This window comes from Macrosteles quadrilineatus, unplaced genomic scaffold (assembly GCF_028750875.1).
Source record: "Macrosteles quadrilineatus isolate MER2022 unplaced genomic scaffold, UCM_ALF_1.0 Scaffold_1__1_contigs__length_201487025, whole genome shotgun sequence".
Lineage (NCBI taxonomy): Eukaryota > Metazoa > Arthropoda > Insecta > Hemiptera > Cicadellidae > Macrosteles > Macrosteles quadrilineatus.
The window spans coordinates 73,975,557-73,996,481 of NW_026542594.1; the positions used below are offsets into that span (position 1 = coordinate 73,975,557).

General features: G+C 35.0%; 1 protein-coding gene across 2 annotated transcripts in view; it reads left to right on the plus strand.

Annotated features, from left to right (window-relative positions):
* The window catches only part of LOC128983599 (organic cation transporter protein), a 97,101-nt gene extending 76,650 nt beyond the window's left edge, over window positions 1–20,451 (plus strand). For both annotated transcript variants that reach the window (XM_054402945.1, XM_054402946.1), the window contains 4 exons: window positions 3,930–4,144; window positions 8,248–8,423; window positions 18,577–18,746; window positions 19,736–20,451. In XM_054402945.1, coding sequence (XP_054258920.1) covers window positions 3,930–4,144; window positions 8,248–8,423; window positions 18,577–18,746; window positions 19,736–19,904 — 730 coding nt within the window. In that variant the 3' untranslated portion in view covers window positions 19,905–20,451. The remainder of the gene's footprint in view (window positions 1–3,929; window positions 4,145–8,247; window positions 8,424–18,576; window positions 18,747–19,735) is intronic.
* Window positions 20,452–20,925: the final 474 nt, after the last annotated feature.

The window sequence follows — 20,925 nt, forward strand, 5'->3', positions numbered from 1 at the left end:
GCCCTGTAAAAATTAACGCCACCGTACAGTTCCAGTTACCCAGTTACAGTGTACAGTTTCAGTACCTACTGTGTTGGAGTAGAGTAATTCACCGAGTAGGCCTATATTGTACGTTTTGAAGACATTGTCTATTGCAATACTGAGCACACATATTGGCTGACAATACAGATTCTGAATTGTAAATTAAAAACTTCTAATTCGTCCATTAGTTAGATTTTTTTATATTGATGTATTGTTAAATGACGTTTTATATTAAACATTTAATTTTGATTATCAGCAAGTTTGTTTTTCGTACCTCAAGTTTACTAAATACTTTAAATGCTTGTTTTATGAGGTAAAGGGAAAATTGTCAGACAAATTGGTGAGGGGAGGGTAGGTTTAAATAGACGGCAGCATAAATTGGGGGGGGGGGGGGACTACTCCTTTGGCTTGGGGGGGATTGCGCCTCTGGGTTTGGGGGTTATGGGCACCTCTGACCAGAGTCTTTGTAATATGGCTTGAATAGAGAAAATCCCCAAAAACGGGACAAAAGCATTGCCAGACGGGATTTTAGGGGAATATTTAGTACCAACCTAACACTAAAATAAAGCTGGCATTCCACGCTACAGGCTGGCAACAATTACAACGTTCCCTGGCAATGGAACAATTTTCAATTTCTCCATAAGAATAACATGGGAATTTTAAATTACACTATTTTTGAATTTTCTCCGTGACCGTTAGACATACAACAGCGCTTCAATATACTAAATTATTTATTTTTTTAAGCTCTACAAAACGGTTTGGAAAGAAATTGCAAAATTTTTTGTTTTTAGGGTCAAAAATGGGAAAAACCCATTTTTACCACATAAAACCCCCCATAAACCCTCGTTCCCATGGTCCGATTATGCTGGATCCCGAACTCGTTCGAATAAACGTCACGTTTGTACCAAATTTCATCAAAATCGGATCATTTTTGCTCGAGTTATCGCGCTAACGGACACATATTTATTTATTTACTACATGTCATTACATCATTTTTTGACAGGACATAAAGTCATATACAGGATATACTAAAACTAAGAAATAACAAAAATGTCTTACTAAATTATTAATCTAACTTAACGTCCCTATTTAAATAACATTCTATAGAAAAAAAAATGTTTGTTTTTAACCAGGTCTTCAGAGTGGATCTGAACTGTGTTTTACTATCAATATTTTTTACATATATATATATGAATTTGAACGGATGGTGTTTTTGGCCTCTAGGGACCTCAAAATGAAAAATTAAATCGGTCCCGGGTCCAGGTCTTACCATGAGTACTACGGTAATAGCTTATTCCCTATATGGGAAATTCGTTAAAAGATAATTATTTCACAAGGACAACTTACTTTGTCAAAGCTCTTTAGAAAAAAATGCAATGGTGTTTGAAATAAAACACCTATTGTAAGTGGTTCGTGAAGTAAATCAGGCCACAGACCAGCCGAACACATACTATGGTTTTTATAACAAAAAAAAATAGTGACCCGGAGGTAACTTCCGTGATGCGCCCGATGGAAGGTTAAATTGTAACAGTCAGAATGTGACGGCTGATGTGAAAGCTGATTTTATCGATGACTTGTTTGTAAAGCCAAAATTTGAGCTGAAACCGATCACTGAAAGGGAGGTGAAAAAATCATTCAATCTTTAAAAAATAAACACTCCAGTGGGCATGATGAAATTCCTGTAACAATTATAAAGGCTGCAAAAACCTACATCAGCAAAATTGTATGTCATCTGATCAATTCTTCGTTTGTTTCAGGCATTTTTCCTAACATATTAAAGCAGGCAAAAATAATTCCTTTACATCAAAAAATCACCCTGAAAATATATCCAATTATCGCCCAGTATCTGTTCTTCCTTCAATTTTTAAAGTGTATGAAAAAGCCTTCTATAATTATCTATCATTACCATTTTTAAAAAATCATTATTATTACGATTAGTTATCATTATTTATTATTATTATGCCTTATTGACTTATAATTCTCAGAGTATTTGGAAAAATGTAATATTTTGGATGATAATCAGCATGGATTCTGGAATCGAAGATCAGTTGTGAGCGCAGCTGTTTCTTTTATCGAATCAGTCATTGAATCAGTAGACAAAGGACATTGGCATATTTATAGACCTTTCTAAAGTGTTTGATAGTGTAAAAAATAGATAATTACTATAAAAACTTAAAATAATTGGAATATCTAAAAGAGCTCTTAATTGGTTTTCTTCCTATTTGACAAATAGATCTCAATTCGTGGAAATTACCCGTTTGACAAATCATAATAGAATTATCAAATCATCATCAACTTATCAACCAATTAAATTTGGGGTGCCACAAATGTTCAATTTTGGAGCCTTTGCTTTTTTGTGTTACCTTAAGGGCATGGAAGATACTTTAACCTACAAGCAAAATTCTAAATTATGTCTTTACGCTGATGATTCTAATTTGATTGTATCATCTAACTCTCCAGAAGAAACTGAAATTTTTACATATTTAGAATTAGAGAATATTGGAAACTATTTCTACAATCATAGTTTATTATTAAATTCACAAAAAAACTAAATTTATAAATTTCAGAACAGCACAGAAGAAAATTACAAAAGAGCCAAAAATAACTTACAACTCAAATTACATTCAAAAGGAAAATCAAATCAACTTTCTGGTTTTAACAATAGATGAAAATTTTAATTGGGATAAACACACACAGAAAGTTTTAACCAAAACAAACTCCGGAATTTTCGCATTATCAAAAATATGAAATAATGAAATAATGATTTATTCCACCATAATTACATAAAATACAAATCAAATAAAAACTCGGAATTACGTTGCCACAGAGTTAATTGTGACAACGTTCAATAAAAATTAAAAATATAATGTACATTCTATAAATTTTCAGTCCAGCCCACACATGAAAAACACCTTGCCGCTCTCTGTGGCGTCTTGATGACAGTTGTTAAATTAAACAAAATAACAATATCTATACTTATTTAATACGCAAGCAGATTTTTTGTGACAATTACTCCTCTGAAACTACTGAACCGATTGTCGTGTTTTTGGTGTCATTGGAAAGAGCGTAACGTGAAGTTGTGCAGGAAACTTTCTTTTTAAGGAAATAATTAGAGAGTGAGGCCCTGGAGCCCTTTAAAGTTGTGTATTTCTCCATAAGATTAACATTGGAAACAAAAATTGTTATGAAACTCCAGCTGTTGTCAGAAATCAAAAGTAAGAAGAAGAGCATATGTTAATTGTAAACAGTCAATAAGTTTGCTAAATTAACAGTTTGCTACAAACATTTGCTGACTTGATTGAAATTCGTTTTAAAATAATGCCTGTAATACTTAGCAATTGCTCGAATTCGAGCAAAAGGGACACTAGTTATAAAAATAATAGATAATCACAATAAAAATATATTAAAAAATGAATCCTATATAAGCAGTATAAACTAATGTAAATCAGCAATTTAAAACAATATATGCAGATTCAATAATTACAACACAAAACGTTAAATTTGCAAATATTTATATAAAAAATTCTTTATGTTACAACACTATTTAAAAAATCTATATTTGTGTTCTCAAATAACCACTTTTTTATTTGAATGGAAAATGATTTTAAATTATATCCTATCCTTTAAATATCCTTTTATTGGATTTTGAAAACCCTAAAAAGTATGTATTTTGCTCACATTCACTCTCATATTTCATTCGGTTTAGCATTATATGGGTCAAGAAAAAAAATGTAATATGGATATGGCATTCTGAAGAGGCAAAAAGAGGCTATCAGATGCTTAAGCTTAATCGAGATGATTCAGCAAAAGAACATTTTAAGAAATTACAATAAAAATTACAAATAATACATTAATGCTACCGTTTATAGAAATAAAACCTGTTTTAATGAGACATTATCCCAATAAAGGATGGCTATATCGCTGGTGTTTGATGGACATGTTCGTAATGTGGGAGCGTTGGGCCTAGATGTGTTCCTGACGTTCACATTAGCCTCCGCTACAGAGCTTCCAGCTGACACGCTCCTCACCTTGGTCCTGGACCGCTGGGGCAGACGTTGGCTAGCTTGTGGCTCCATGGTGCTTAGTGGTATCTTCAGTCTCTTAGCCACAGCTGTACCCACAGGTACATTTGACACTTCACTTACAGTAGGTATTTCAGTATATTACCATTACCAATCATGCTACAGAAATGATAAATGCTTAGTGGGAACAAAAGGCTGCTATGTTAACAATTTCAAACTTGTAGAAAATATGTTTGACCTATTTTAATTTTAATTTATATATTTATATGTGTGTCTGTGTGTGTGTCTGTGAACACGATAATTCAAGTAATTTTGGTCAGATTCTCATGGGTCACAAGAAGGTGGTATTATGGGGGCTTGAAATGTTCGAAAATTGTTTTTTGAACATTTTTACCCTTAAAACCAGGAAATGCTTGATTTTTAATGCAACCATCTTGTGAGGCTTAAAAAATTTTTTTATTGAAGCGTTGTTGCACAATTAAACGTTGCGGAGAAAATTCCAAAAAACTGTAGATTGGTTATAATATATTGGTATCTATCTATACAGGGTAAGTAAAAAGTCTGGAGACCCCCTGTAAATTTTGTAACGGCTCACACTAGCAAAACTAAACTCTACACACCTTTATGGCATGTTGTGAAGTACTGTTTGAGCCTAATAGCTACTTGGTTCCCAAACCCAAAATGGGGGATTTTGGGGGAAACTCAAAAATTTTAGCGTTAAGCCCCATCGAGTGACCCCTCATTTTGAAGGTCGTGAAAAAGAAAACTAACAACGCAAAAACTAGAGGTCTCTATCTCGATCCAGTAAAAATTGATAGCTGATTAAAATCTGTATAAATCAGAATTAACTTGGAATTGTATATTCAATTGGCTGCCATAGTTTACTGTGATAGAACAATCTAGTTTGCATTGTTCGTTTTCTCTTATCATGACCTTCAAAATGAGGGGTTACTCAATGGGGCTTAACATTTAAAATTTTTTAGTTCCCCCCAAAATCCCCCATTTTGGGCTTGGGAACCAAGTAGCTTTAGGCTCAAAAAGTACTTCATAACATTCTATATGGGTGTGTAGAGTATAGTTTTCCTAGTGTGAGCCGTTACAAAATTTACAGGGGGTCTCCAGACTTGGAAAGCTGTAAGTTAATTTTAACTTCTGAGAATTTCAATTGGCTGCCATTTTTTACTGGATTGAGATAGAGACCTCTAGTTTGTGTTGTTAGTTTTCTTTTACCAGGACCTTCAAAATGAGGGGCCACTTGATGGGTCTTACCGTTTGAAATTTTTTAGTTCCCCCCAACATCCCCCATTTTGGGGATGTACACCGAGTGGCAGTTATGCCCAAAAATCACTTCATACCATGCCATAAAGGTGTGCCGAGTTTAGTTATTGTAGTATGAGCCGTTAAAAAATTAACAGGGGGTTTCCAGACTTTTTACTAACCCTGTATATTAATAGGCAAGTATGTTTCTTTAAAACCTTTTTTCTCAGCTCTTGTGCATCACAGGGAAAATCTACACATACTGTTAGAAAGATATTGTTCTCTAGATGTGCAGAATCCCTTTACAAATTGAAATAGTCTCAAAAATAAGTACAAAAATGAATATTTTTTTTATTAACTTGGGCCTTATGGGTTGCCATGCTGGTGATTGACAAAAACAACAAAATATTTAAGTAGAAAATCAAAACAAATGGAAGAAATTCAGATCACATGTGTTATTTACAGCATGGGGTGAAAATAGAGAATTCTGCTGTATATTACATATTTTTGGTTGAGTTTTCGACCACTGTACAACCACTAGTATAATATTATTTATATGGTTACATTTAAGATTCCCATGTTATTCTTATGGAGAAAAAGAAAATTGTAGTGGAAAATGCTCGTGCTCATGGATGTATGGATGTTGATCAAATTTAGCAAATTTATTTATTTATGACTAGCTGTAACCCGCGGGCTTTGCCCCGTTTAACTTCTTAATTTTCAAGATTATCTCGTTCGCATGGCTCAATCACGTCCTGGTTGAAGTTTGTTCGCTACGCTCACTCACCTTTAAGTTGGAGCTCGTTCGCTACGCTCACTCACCTTTAGGTTGGAGCTCGTTCGCTGCGCTCACTTGCCTTCAGGTTAGCTCGTTCGCTACGCTAACTCGCCTCCAGGTCGCAGTTCGTTCGCTACGTTCACTCACCTTTTGGTTGCAAATTAGCTGTTGTCATAAATGTAAAAGAAATAATAGTGCTGCACCCTGTTGGTAATCCTTGTAACTTTAATGCTATTGAACATCATAGAACAGAACCAACTTGTTTAATTGAAACAGCTGTTAAGATTCAATAATTCCATTTCTCATAAGGTTAACATGGGAAACTCCAGAGCCACTGGGGCGGAGCCCGAAAGGATTTTTGAAATAAGAATATGCCTATATGTTAATCGGGAATGTGAGCTATCATCATGCCGAATTTCAGCCCAATCCGACCAGTATTTTTCGAGTTTACTTTTCCCATACACACATACAGCAACCACCTCTTTTTTATAATAGTATAGATTTCATCCTATAGATACTATTCACCTTTTGATAAAAAAAAAACACTTTACCTTCCCTGTAGTATCAAACCTAACCTAAGCACTCGTTAAATCAAATGTTATTTAAATGGGGTATATTTGTTATTTGTCTAATTTATGGAAATATTTTAGGAAAATTCAGTGGCGAAAGTATATCAAGCGGTGCCCCCCCCCCTTGCAGTACAAGCGGTTGGCGCCCCTTCCCCCACAGCACATCACCACTGATGTTTAGGAGTCTGCTTCCTGCCATGTCCACGGCAGTGCGTGTAATTGATAGGCCTATCATTTTCGTTTTTATGTTTTGTAAAATGTGTGTTTTATTTATTTATTCTGACAACACATAAAGTGGATCCTTTTGTTTGCCTAACAATGGTGGAGATCAGTAAATAACCGCCGAAACATATGTAGCAATTTCGAGACTACATGTTAAGGATTGTCTGACGAGGTATGTTTTAATCATTATATGTCATATCACGCTAGGGCTATGAAAATGAATTTTAATTTTCTTATGTTTAAATCGTTTACCACAGCAAAACCGAGATTGTGTTAAAATAAAAAAACCTCTTGCAGACTTTTTTCATCGTCTCCCTCGGTCATGGAAACATCGTCATCGTTTTAAGTGATTGCAGCAAAATCTTGTATATCCTGCGATCATCATCTCCTGCGGTCATGGAAACGTCATCTCTTCCCGCGATTGCGGCAAAATCACGAATATCTTCTTTGGTCTTGAAGATATCATCTTCGTCTCCCGCAGTCACGGAAAGGGCGACATCTTTTTCCGTGATTGCGGTAAAATAATGAATATCTTCTTTGGTTTTGAAAACATAATCATCGTCTCCGACGGTCACGAAAACGGAGAAGTCTTTTTCCGCAATTGTGGCAAAATCTTTAATATCTCCTTTGCTCTTGAAGACATCATCAACGCCTCCCACGGTCACGGAAACAACGTCACCTTTTCTATGATGGCAGTGAGCGGTGACAGTCAGACCTCAGCGCCCCCCCCCCCCCGCACTATGGGGGTTGCAGGGGTGTTATTCACGCCACTAGTAAAATTCCAATCAGACAAATTGAAATTCGCTTATTCTGCAGGGTTTTTTTTGGTGGGGGTGTTCTATACGCAATTTTAAAGGATAACCTAGAAATAAATTGATCAATTAGGTTGTCACCTAAAGAGGTTGTCACTTCAGAAAATAATTGAAGCTGGTTCCAATATAAAATATCCACTTCGACATTTTCTTTGGACCAGACAAAAGTTAATTTCAAGAGTGTGAGGTTTGCTTGCTGCTGCTTGATAAGTTACCTGTGTGTAAAAAGCTAATAACATTTAATTTTTTATATTTTTTTAGTAAAGGAATGCTCTCTTGACCTTGCATTTGCCACTAAACATGGGCCTCTCTGTGCATGTAATGTATCAAGCAAAGCAAAAGATGAGATGGTTCTGAATGAGAATATACTGTACTGATAAATTTTAAGTTTTTAAGTTAACTTACAGCATGGCTGCCTTGGTTTCACAGGTGGTGCACTACCAAAAGAGTTGGAGTTACTGGCTCGCCATAATTTCAGAATCTATCATAATTACTGTCTGTTAGCGCAGTAAGATACAAAATGTCTAAATAAGGCATAAGACCAATGTATGCTACTTTAACTACAGGTGTACCCTCAGCATCACTAGCCATCATGGGAAGATTCAGTGTCAACATCTCGTATAACATTGGACTGCAGTACGCTGCTGAGTTACTGCCTACAGTGGTCAGAGCTCAGGGTGTGGCTCTAATACACATCATGGGATACGTGGCAAGCATCCTGGCACCTTTCGTGGTATATCTGGTAAGTTATGTGTATATCTTAATTCTTAAATTCACACTTTTGTTTTAAATGTGTATATCCAAAGAAGTCTAATAATGATAAAGAGAAGGGTAGTTGAGTTGATGGATTGGTGGGGAACCAAATGAATGATTTACTAGTGTACTTGTTGCTCGAAATCGAACAATTGCAAAGAAGTAAGTTACTTAAAAACAAATAAAAGTCATCATAATTTCTGATAAGTTTAAAAGACTCAACTTATAGATTGCGTACCTAACAATTCCATACAATCAACATTTCTTGTAAATATTTTATCATTTTTCAAAAGCTGATCTGGTTTTTTAAATGTTTCCCACTTATAGCCGTATTAGGTTGTCCATGTTGATCTTCGTCAATGATAATGTAGTCTGCATGGTACCACCCATTGTCGCCAGTACGTTTACAAATTTCAGTCAATTTTTCATAGCGATAACATTTTGTTTACATGACTAATAACTATCTGATTTTCTGCATAGCCTCTCTGTCGCAATTTTATAAATTGGCATTCATTTGGCTATAGTTACTGTTATATCGTAAACTATATTTACCTAAAAAAATTCATAATTGAAAGGCCTAATGTCGTTCAGATGGTTTTTTGTTTCCCTTAAATGTGAATAATAATGTGAATAATGTGAATCTTTCATTGAAAGTTTTATTAAGGTTTCTTGGATGGTAGTTACATTCTTTTAAAATCACTTGACTTTTATGAAAACATATATTTAATGATTAATGTCCTTGCCGCACCAGTTTAATTCAGACTTATAGGGATTTCCTTTGACAATCATCATAAAGTTAGGTCCATGTTTCCTACAAAATAGTAGCACTTTGGCTAACATCCTTGTTCATTGTTTGTGGGAATCTTCATATTGTAGCTGTAGGTGTTTTTCATTATATAGGATGATAACGATGGTAATTTTTTTTTAATCTCTATTTCTTCTACTTGGTGGCGTTCTATGACTTTGCTATGTTTCCATGGATAACAAATCGGTTCTTTCAATGATTTCTCAAGAAATACAGTACTATGTCAATTCATTTTTCTTATTTGGTAAAATATATCAAATTGCCCATGCTTTCTCGATTTTTTACATTGTAATATATACGATTGTAAATTAAAATAGTAAATATTTAATTTCAACAAAATCAGTAAATGTACCCAATGCGTTTCATTGAATTGAATAATAAATAACAGCAATTAAATTATACAGCTGATCAAAGTGTTCAATTATGTTCTTCATAAGTATAACATGGGAACTTTAACAGCCACTGGGGCAGAGCCCTAGGGACTTTTTCAAAAATGTAAGGTCAGTTTGCAAATCTACGCGACACGCTCTTTCCAATGAGACATCAATGGATAAAATCGGTTAAGAAATGGCGGAGGAGTTCAACCAACAAAGTTTCATGTAGCGTATTAATTATATAGATAATATTAAAGAATAAAACATTGTTTGCTTAATGTCTAACACCTAAACACCTTTTCTTTGCCAAGATTAAAAATACCCCCACCGCAGCAAACCTGCAGACTTAGCGAATTTCCATTTGCCTCATTGGATTTACACTAAAATGTCTCCTTAAAATGTCACATTTATTCCCTATTTAAATAGAATTAGTTTAACAAGTACATAGGTGTGCTGCAACAGGGAGGGTAAATAGTGTTTTTGTTGTAAAATGTTAATACTGTAGTTTAGTAACAAATGAATGTATTTTCCAAATTTGATCAAAATATGTTCATAAACAAGCAAACTTCATCAGTAGTTGACTTATTCTCCATAAGAATAACATTGAAAATTTAAATTTACAAAATTTTGGAATTTTCTTTGTGACCATTAACAAATAACATACCTAAATTATTTGTCTTTTAAGCTCTACAAAATGGTTTGGAAATGAATTTTGAAATTTTGTGTTTTTAGGGTCAAAAATGGGAAAAACCTATTTTTACCCCACCCCATAAACCCCGGTTCCCATAGTCCGATCATGCTGGTTTGCAAACCCCGTTCCAATTAATGTAGGTTTACATGTTTGTACCAAATTTCATCAAAATTGGACCATTATTTCTCGAGTTATTGTGCTAACGGACACATCTATCTATCTATCTATATATTAATAGGCAAGCCTGTTTCTTTAAAACCTTTTTTCTCAGCTCGTGTGCATCTTAGGGAAAATCTACGCATACTGTTAGAAAGATATTTTCCTGTAGATGTGCAGAATCCCTTTATAATTTAAAATAGGCTCAAAAATAAGCACAAAATATGAACTTGAAAACTTCAAAAAATTAACATGGGCCTTACGGATTGTCACGATGGTGACGAAATAACAACAAAATTTAGACAAAAATCAAAACAAATTCCAATCACATGTTTTATTTACAGTGTGGGGTTTACACTGTACATTACATAGTGTAAGAAACGGCCATGTGGCCCTAACTTTGCCTGAATAAATAAAGCATTTTTCATTTTATTTTATTTTTTTCATTTCATTTAATTTACATATTTTTGGTCGAGTTTTCGACCACTGGACGATCTCTAGTATATATAAATGCGAAATTCCAATCAACGCACAGGCCAAACCATAGCACCTAGAAGCATGAGTTTTTGCATACATATTCCTCTCATAGCGTAAGCAGACAGTAAGAAGCGATTTTACAAAATTCCCAATGGGCCCCGCCCCACAGAAGGTCAAAGTTAGCATGGAGTTCGTGGGAGAATAATTTGTTTTAGGTTTTTGCTTAGATTTGTCTGCAATTTATTTAATCATCAGCTGTTAGAATAAAAATTAAGTTTACTAAGGTTATTATTTTCAGACCATATAAACATCATAGTTGTGTGTCAGTGAAATTAACCTAACTTATTGTGTCATTTTAGTTTTATCAACTTTCTAATATGTTTGATTAGTGTTGAAGTAAGTAGAATTGAACTTAGTTTTTTTATTGCATTTTACTTTTTAAGCAAGAACTTGTGATATATAGCTCTGTTAATATTTTTGTTGTTGTTTAAACCGTTTCATAGTACAGTAGACTCCCTCTTAACCGACCCTAATGGGACCGGACCTAGGTCGGATAACTCAAAAGGTCGGATAACTCAAAACGGGCAATCCCTAAAATCATAACATAATGAAGTGCTATTTATTTGGAATTACATAATCATTATTTTAAAGTCATACTTTCATTATTTTAAATAAACTAATCTTATCTCCTTTTTCGTATTGATAGAAAAGTCACAAATAAACACAAAACACGGTTAAGTCAAATACAGGGCCGGTTTAGCCCATACGCGAACTACGCGGCCGCATATGGCGCCATGAAAAAGTGGCGCCCTGGCGCCAACGGAACAAATTTTTTTACGTGAACAACGTAATTTTGTTGTTTTTTTTCGCTCAGAGTTCAATTTTTTAAAGCACCACAATAAAGGCATTTATTCTGTTTGTACCAACAGCACTTGAAAAATGTGTATACAGCACTACAACTCAAGGACTCAATACCATTTTCAGTTTCGTAATGAGCTGACGCTCGGCAACGACGGCAACGTACAGCGCGGTACCTGTGGGTTTCATTTCACGACTCACTCATGCTCGAGATAGAGATAAGCAAGCGCGCAGCGCCACTTGTCACAACAAGAAACTTTCCCCTTCCTTCCCTCCCTTCTGCCTCTTATCCTAGAGCAGAGCATTACGTTGTATTGCACTCTTTTAGTTTTATACGTATACCGTATCGGCATCGTATTGGCGTTTGATGATTCATGATTGTTGATAAGTGAATGATTACGAGTGTTTTAAGTTTAATTTATAATTAGTGCATTAAATAAGAAGAAAGTATAAACTGAATAAATTAGTAAAATATCTTTGAGAGCCGATACTAAGAAAACAATGGCATAAAAAAAGAAAATGTCTGGCACTTATTATAGAAAGCGTAAGGCAAATTTGGAAGAGGAAGATAAAAAAACAAGCCAAATCAATGAGTAGATTTTTGTTGAAATTATCTGGTGGCGAGTCCAGTCAGCCCAAAGAAGTCACGATAGAAGACGGCAATGACGTATTTATTTATTTTCTAAAGAAAGATTAAAACAGGCAGCTGATCACAAACGGCAAACATTACGTCATTGCCGTCTTCTATCGTGACGTCATGCTTGACGAGCATTACTGCCTGTTTTTTTTTAGTGTGGCCTTGGTTTTGCTAAGGTATGATGAGTAAAAGTGTAAAAATGTTAAACTTCTGCGGATTATAAACAGTCTTTTATTGCAAGTATTCTTCTAACCCAAAATTATTGGGAAAAAATTCACAAATACGGTTATACGGTCACAAGTTATGTTCATGGGTTGGGGGGGGGGGGGGTGAATTAAGTGGTGCTGATTCGGGTGTTCGCTTAACTCTGAAAAATTTCTAGAACCGGCCCTGGTCAAATAGGCCTACTTTCAGTGGAATATATTATAATACTAGGCAAGAGTCAATAAAAATTCCTATTTAAATAACTTTAGTAGTGTAATGTATTCATTTATGCTTTCCAAATCCATCGCAATACAGTATAGAAGCTTTTGTCAAAATTAAAGATACAAGCAACCATTTTGTTACAAGACAGGATGTTTATTTATAGCCTCTCACTGGAGGCAGGCACAAAAACTATCTTGACCTTGGAGTTGTTAACCCCCCTTCCCTGCCCTCCCTAGAAGTTGTGTTGTTTGTTTACTCCAGCGATAAGATAATCAGTTCTCAAAATCGTAACGCGCTTTATGATGTTATAAATTTGCCGCACAGATAACAAATCAGATCAGATGTGCTCGAGCCACAAACGATGATGACAAACTGACAATAGGTTATGCTATACTTTTTGTGATAAATACAAAATAACTTATTCTTAGTCATATCCTGTGGAGATAAGCGTATGGTTCAGTTCTCATCGCCCAGCGTGGGAGCGGAAATGCTGAGATTCCTAGAAAGCGGCGGTTAAGCCGAACTGCTATCAAAGCAAGGTCGGTTAAAACAAACTGTATTATACAGGGTGATTACTGGGAAACACATGTTTTTGACATTCGTAGTACATAAGGAATATCGTTCGGCGACGGCCAGAAGTTGTTGCGATGTGTAGAAGAAAGTGTGCAGTTTCAATTTTTGCCGAGATGTGGGACCTTGAGCATCTTATGTTTGTCATGCGACGATATTACGCAAATAGTGAATCAGTCACTCAGACTCGGCGAGACTTTCATACACATTTTAACATTGCACAGCATGGTGCTACCCCTGATCGTAACACGATATTGCATTTGATACATAATGTAAAACTCAATTAGATCTCTGCTTAAGAGAAAACCTCCTGGACTGGCAAGGACAGTTAGTACCCCTGAGACAGTTGAAAGAGTGCGCCTAGCAACAGCTCAGAGTCCTAGCCGCGACGGCAGAGCAGTGACAGTGAATTAACAACGGTACCTAGACATGTTGGAAGAACATTTCTTGCCGGAACTGCGCCATCAACGTGTCGAGATACGTAATGACGTATGGTTCCAACAAGATGGGGCAACAGTCCATACAGCTCGCATTAGAATGGAATTCCTTCGGCAAACATTACCTAAAAGAGTTATCCCACGTTTTGGTGGTGTCACATGGCCAAGCGCTCACCAGGTCTTAAAATTCCAGATTTCTTTCTATGGGGATTTTTAAAATCTAGAGTTTACATAAACAAACCAAAACAATACAGGAACTTAAAGAAGCTATTCGCCAGGAAATCAACGCCATTCCTAGAGATATGTTAGCGAATTCCGTAGAAAGGTTTAAGGAACACCTTCAACGCTGTATCAAAGCAGAAGGCGACCCGTAAAATTATCAATGTTCTCTAACCACCACGTTAGAAATGTAATTTTTAAATGCTAAATTGCAAGTAATTTTATTCTGAAATTGCATATTGTGTACACTGTTTTTCTACTCATAAATACATTTTTTGCTCTGAATTACCTGAGTACTCGTTATTTGAAAAACATGCGTTTCTCGGTAATCACCCTGTATAACGATCGAAGGCGGATAATCCGATTATCGGTTAATACGAGGTCGGTTAAGAGGGGGTCTACTGTATGGACACTGTTGTTTTAAATTTTAATGGCAAGTTCGTTCCACACCATAGGCCTTTCATTCACATCAGAGGAGACAAAGCGTGTTGTGTTGACAATTGTTGAAAATGTGATGAACTGGGACTACTTCTCAATCTTATTCTACGACAGTGACGGGAATAATTACCCCAATTCAAGGGAATACTTCTGTTAAATGTCCAAGCCGTTTACCTTTGGTGGTTTGTGTGAGCTGGTTGTAGCTTCACAACTATTCAAATTTGTTTTCGAGGTTTATCAGAATAGTGAATTATATGTCAAGTTTAGTGATAAACGTAATCCCGTGAAAAGACTCAGATTTACACAATCCCTGTCTAGCGGGCACTTCGACGTTTTAGAGCCACAAAAAAAGCCCGCTTCTCCCAATCGTCAGCCGATTCCGGAATCTCAATAAAATACATTAAGGCGTAAACTGTGTAGCAGGTGCACAGACAAACAAAGAAGAGAGCAGCTGAAAAACGCAAGCAAAAGGTATGAACAAACTCATCCTGAAATACATTTGCCAAAGATTCAATGGATGGTGAAACATCTATAAATAATGACATATAATCCTGAAAAGAGACTATGAAGGAGATAGCTCGGTGGTGATAGGTGAATATTATGATGTTCAATTGTAAGTACTGCAAAGCCTTAAAATGGAAAGAAGAAACACCGGGCATGTACTGCAATGGTGCAGATACTACCTTTGCAGCACCTACCTAAACCTTTATTCAGTCTGGTCATGGGCCACCACCCTGAGCAAACCATCGATGTATAATAACTCCCTGGATTGCGCGCTGAGGTTGAAGTAGGGCTCGAAAAATGGTCCGCCGCTTCCTCGCTCTGTCTGCGAGGAGTGGGGATAAAAGGCATGAGTCACCCTAGTGCCGAGCGTCGTGCCCGCTCTCGCCGTGTATTGCTATGTTAGTTTTGTGGACATATTACGAGTAAAATTTATTATAACGAACTTAAGGAGGTTTGTAAACAGATATAATTAATCTAATTACTTGCTCACACTTTACAGACTATGCATCACAAGTAAATATCAGAAGAAATTTAGTGATGTTATGAAAGAGTTAGATTTATTTATAACCTATTTGAACATTGGTCAGAACAAAATATCACAATAATTATTCTATCACATAAGCATGTCATCATTTGCTGCTGTGAGCCCCAATTATTATTCAGAGACTTAGCAACATGTAAGGTACATTTTGGTTATATTACAGTATGTTTCTTTGTCGTACGTGTTTGTAAAATATATTATATGTTGTTAAATAAAAGGAGTGTATAATATTTTATGCCAATATCTCCAATTCATTGATTATTCTCAATAAAGTAAAATAATTGCAAAATATTTTCTCACATTAATAATAAATACTGAGTGAAAATTTAAAAACGTACGTTTTCATGTCCCTGTCCTTTTACTTCGTAGATACTGGATTTGTAGTTTATTATTATGTGTTTTAATATTTTTTGGGACGGGGGCAACACGTTACACACATTTATCTGGTTTTAAATAGGTTCTAGGTATTTTTTTCGTATTTTTAAAGTCTCGAAATTCACGACCATGACGTGTCCCTAGGGTACATTTTCCAACTTTCACGCTGTTTTTAGACTAATTATTCATGCCGAAATATATAAAGCCATATTTTTATGTCATCAATGGTTATTAAACTTACAAAAAAGGAGCATATTATAATTTTGTTGTCATTGCAGACTGACTACCATGACAAAATAAGTCTGTCCCTCGATTTGGCGTCACGACCATTTGGGAAGAATTTTCAACTTTGGAGCACGACAGTGGCAAGCCTGGCGTCAATGGAGTCAGTTGGTTTTAGAGACTAGTTCGGGGTGTACGTCAGGATTGTAGTGCCGGTCGTTTTGAGTTGAAAGGAGGAATTATAAGATTAATAAAGGAAAGATTGTGTTTTTTGTAATTTTGGTGTGTCCATGACCGTACGTAGTCATTCGATGAAGTAGACATGGTGTTAATTTTTGTTTATAAGATATTTCAATTGCTAGATTAACCTAGAAGTCCACTTTGTATCCTCGAACATGAGGTGCAGGGCTACCGCCAGAACAGAGCCAAATAACACGTAATTTCACGACCAAAGTTTCACGACCATCGCGGTTTTTTTCACGACCAATCCAGCCTTATGGATTATAGTGTGTTTGGTCGTGACAATAACTTTAATATAATTGTAAATTGAACAGTTTAGTTCAATTGAAACACATATTTTTATTATAACTAACAGTATAATTGAAGGATTGTTTAGAAAGATTTAGATTATTCCAGACAATTCACGACCGTACTGCTTGTCCCTGACCATCACGTTTATGAATTCTATTATAAAAATTTCAAAAATTAAAATATCGTCATATTTCAATGTTTTATACACAAAAGAAGCACACCTCTATACAAACATAACGGTTTTTCGGGTCTCAGGTAAGTTTTTTCGGAGTTATACAAACTTAAAAAGATTTTATTGGCTTTTTTCTATTTTTTGAGCTTTTTTTTATTTTTTTCTAGAAAGACCAAATATACCACAAGCTCAGTGACCTTTTTATTGTATAATGGTCATAAAAGTAAATTAGTTTATAGCAAAACATAGTTATAAAAATAATATTGACTATTTTTAATATTCATTTAAACGTCCGTTATGGTCGTGACAGGATTTTGTGTTTTTCTACTAAAGATGCTCTTAAAAAAGAAAACTACCAAAGATATTGCGTTACCATGGACATTTTATGAAACTTCAAATGTTAATGAAATAAAAAAAATAATAAAAGTTTTGAAAAAAGGGGAAAAATAGTTGCAAAGTGCTTTTCCTGAAAACGTACGTTTTTAAATTTTCACTCTACTACTGTACTGTGAATCCAAAATGTATTCTTTGATTCAACGATTTTTTTTTAAACTATAGACTACGTTAAGCAATAAAATTCATAAACATACGCTTGTAAATTTAGTTACCCATCCTTCGTAATGTAATGACATATTTAATGTGTATAATGATAATTAAATGCCAGAAACTCAGTATCCAAATCCCGTAAACTGATGCCTAGCCGGTCAAACTCCTAGCGCCAATGTCGCGCCAAGCGATTTTATGCCTACTTTCAATCGCTTAAAAATGATAGAAGAAAACTCCGTATCGAAAAAAGCTTCAAATAACAAATAAAATTCATACTTTAATCTAAAACTTTGCCGCAGGAATTTTTTTCCTGACCAAAAAAGTTCCTCGCTTACTACATTTTTCATATTTTTAGTTGTGTTAAAAAACGATCATCAATTTTTATTTGCCTAAATAAATTATAAAAAATATGTTTAGGTTAACACAAACTATACAGTAAAAAGCACTGTCTTTTCCAGAAAATAAAAATAAAAATTTTAAATTTTTACGTTGGCAAATAAGTGAAGCAGGGCAGGTTGAGTGAAAGTATGTTTGTGTAAAAGACAGAGGTTCATACGGCCTGTCCACCTCGGTATCCCACCAATTAGACTGGTGGGAACGGACCGTTTTTCCACCACACAGCGCGCTATCCAGTAGAGTTATTACATCGATGGAGCAAACACACTTTATGGACCGGGTGAGACATTATAATAGCTGCTTTGATATGACATCGATTGGAGCAAAACAGGTTGTAGCTGAATTGTTGACTAAAGGCTGTTGGAACTTAAACACTAATTTAAAAACAATTTAAACCAATCTGAAAGTTTCCGTAGTGAAGCACGGGTATTCCGCTAGTATATATATATATGAATTTGAACAGATGGTGTTTTTGGCCTCTAGGGACCTCAAAAAGGAAAAAGTAAATCCAGGTCCAGGTCTTCCCACGAGTACTACGGTAATAGCTTATTCCCTATATGGGAAATTCGCTAAAACTGTTTCTAAGGATATTTCAGATAAAAATAAATTTGTTTATTATTAGAACAGTTTTTTACTGCCAGAATATTTATGAATAAGTTAGATCCTAGACTTTCATTTTATTCCTGCACAATGCAGAATTTATTTATTTGCCATGAACACAGAATTGTGTCAGTATGGTCCTACAATGTAATATTTGTACCTTGTAGGCCAACATCAGTGCACACCTGCCTCTGCTGGTCCTCGGTGTCCTGGGTATCCTGGGCGGAGTCTTGGCTCTCTTTTTGCCTGAGACCATGGACGAGGAACTACCTCAGACGATGGCTGACGGAGAGAACTTTGGCAGAGATCAGAGTTTCTTTGACATCCCATGTGTTAAGTTAGTGTATTCTAAGTTTTACCTAATCGTAATTAGGGCGAGTGGTGGTGATAAGGCAACCTTAGACCCCACACAGTGCCAGATTTACTACTTGGCCACAAGCAAAAAGGGCTGCAACGTATTGTAAAAGACATTATTATTCATGGCAAAAATTTAGTTTTAACTTCTTAACATTGAAAATTTGCCTTGACCATGGGTGACGAGAATGATGTTCCGTGATCAATTCATGTTCACAATTTCGTTACAATCATGAGTAACGATGATGATGTCCCGCGATCACAGGTGAGGATAATGATGTCCTGTCATCACAGGCAATGTTCACGATTCACAATTTCGCCGCAGCTGTGGGGATTGAAGTTCAACCTAAGGAGCAGGGGCTGCTTGGGTTACTTTGGCTTGGGGCCGCAAGTACCCTAAATGCAGCACTGACCCCCCCTAGGGTGGGGGACACTACCCAAGCAAAGAAAAAATATGAGTTAAAATTATAACATTTTTTAAAATTTACTTTTTTTATGGAGAAGGGTACTTGTGACTAAACTAAACATTAGTTTTAAGTATGATGGTTTTGCTCGTTGAGGAATACAAATTGCTAAATACGGAAAAAACACAAACAAAATCATACTATTTTTTTAGCACAATGACTCATTTGCTTAATACATACCTCAAAGATAACCTCCAGGATGAGTACGAAATGGGTTGGTTGACGATGAAATTTCAATTCTTCTACATTTATTATATATAAATTAACTAGTTGTATTATTTTAAATTAATTAATTATTCTTTTAAGCAATTATTTTTTTATAGTTGTAGCTGTGTTATGTTTAAGTATGCTTGGACAAAACCTATTTCAGTGTTAGATGATTTTGCGTCTATGGCAAGTAAATATTACTGATTTCTGTGTAATCCTTGTTTATTAATTTATTAATATTTTGTGTTTAAAAATAAATAAACAAAAAACTTATTCATAAAAAAAACTTAAAATGTTTCAGGAAACCCAAAGAAGTCCCAGTGTTCCAAAGGAACGTAGTGTCAACAGTGTCCAAGACTTCATTCAGGGCTTCTATCCGAGGAGAGCAGTACAGGTCAAGCCTAATCAACCGGAATCGCTCACTTCGGCATCAACCAAAACCACCAGCAACAGCGACGCAAGAGCTCTAGTCCTGCCTCCTCCGTTATGTACATTAACGATTTCAGTGAATCACTTAATTTATTTTACTCCTTCTACCTATCTTTGAGACCATTTTAATGTTGATAGATATATATATATATGTTTAAATGTACTGTAATTAGATTTTAGTACAGTTACAAGTTAACTTAAATGTTAATTTAGAGTTAATGTAATTTAGAACAATGAGAAATTATAGAATGATTTCAAAACTGTGATAGTTTTTATTAGATGGGACAAGTGGTTTTGAAAATCCGTGTGTAAATAAACCACAAGATATCTTAAAATCTCAATACATTGCAATCAAATGATTTCTTTAACTAAACAGTTTACATTTTGTTATAAGAGTACTGATTGTAAATATTTCTGTAGTTAGTACATTACAGGTAATATATTTCATAACAAGAGTACAAAGTGAGTCATTACATATTTGAGACCTGTTTGAAGAGCGAGATTTATCGAACACTTTAAATGGTCGAGAATATGTGTAGATCCACTTTCACTCGTGTTTTGAACGTTACTATACATTTAATACACTACAAAGACTACTTTTTTCTTCATCAAAACAGACGTAGGATATTTCTTTATTACAGTTACGGACATTACAAAACTCATAGTATTTTTTAGGTTATGCCTTCAATTTAAAGTTAGTACTGTATTTACTTTGGTTGTACAGTTTTGGCTGTTGAAAATTATTGTAACAGTTGACAAAGCAATAAAAAATCTTTGTTTGTTTACGTCGGAAAAAAGATAGTAAACAATGAACATTATTTTTGTATAGTAAACATTCTTTTTCCGTAGTAATCAATGTAATGGTTAATTTTCGAAGGTGATAAATATGTAACGAAAACCGGTCATTTCACTGTAGTTTAGCGAAAATATCATATTTTAATAATTATTTAGCTGAGTATTTATAAGTAAATTATTGTTAAATTCCTATTATTGATTAAGTTATTTATTGTGGATTGTAAGATGTATTTAAGTTAAGATGTAATGATGTATTAGGATCTCTCA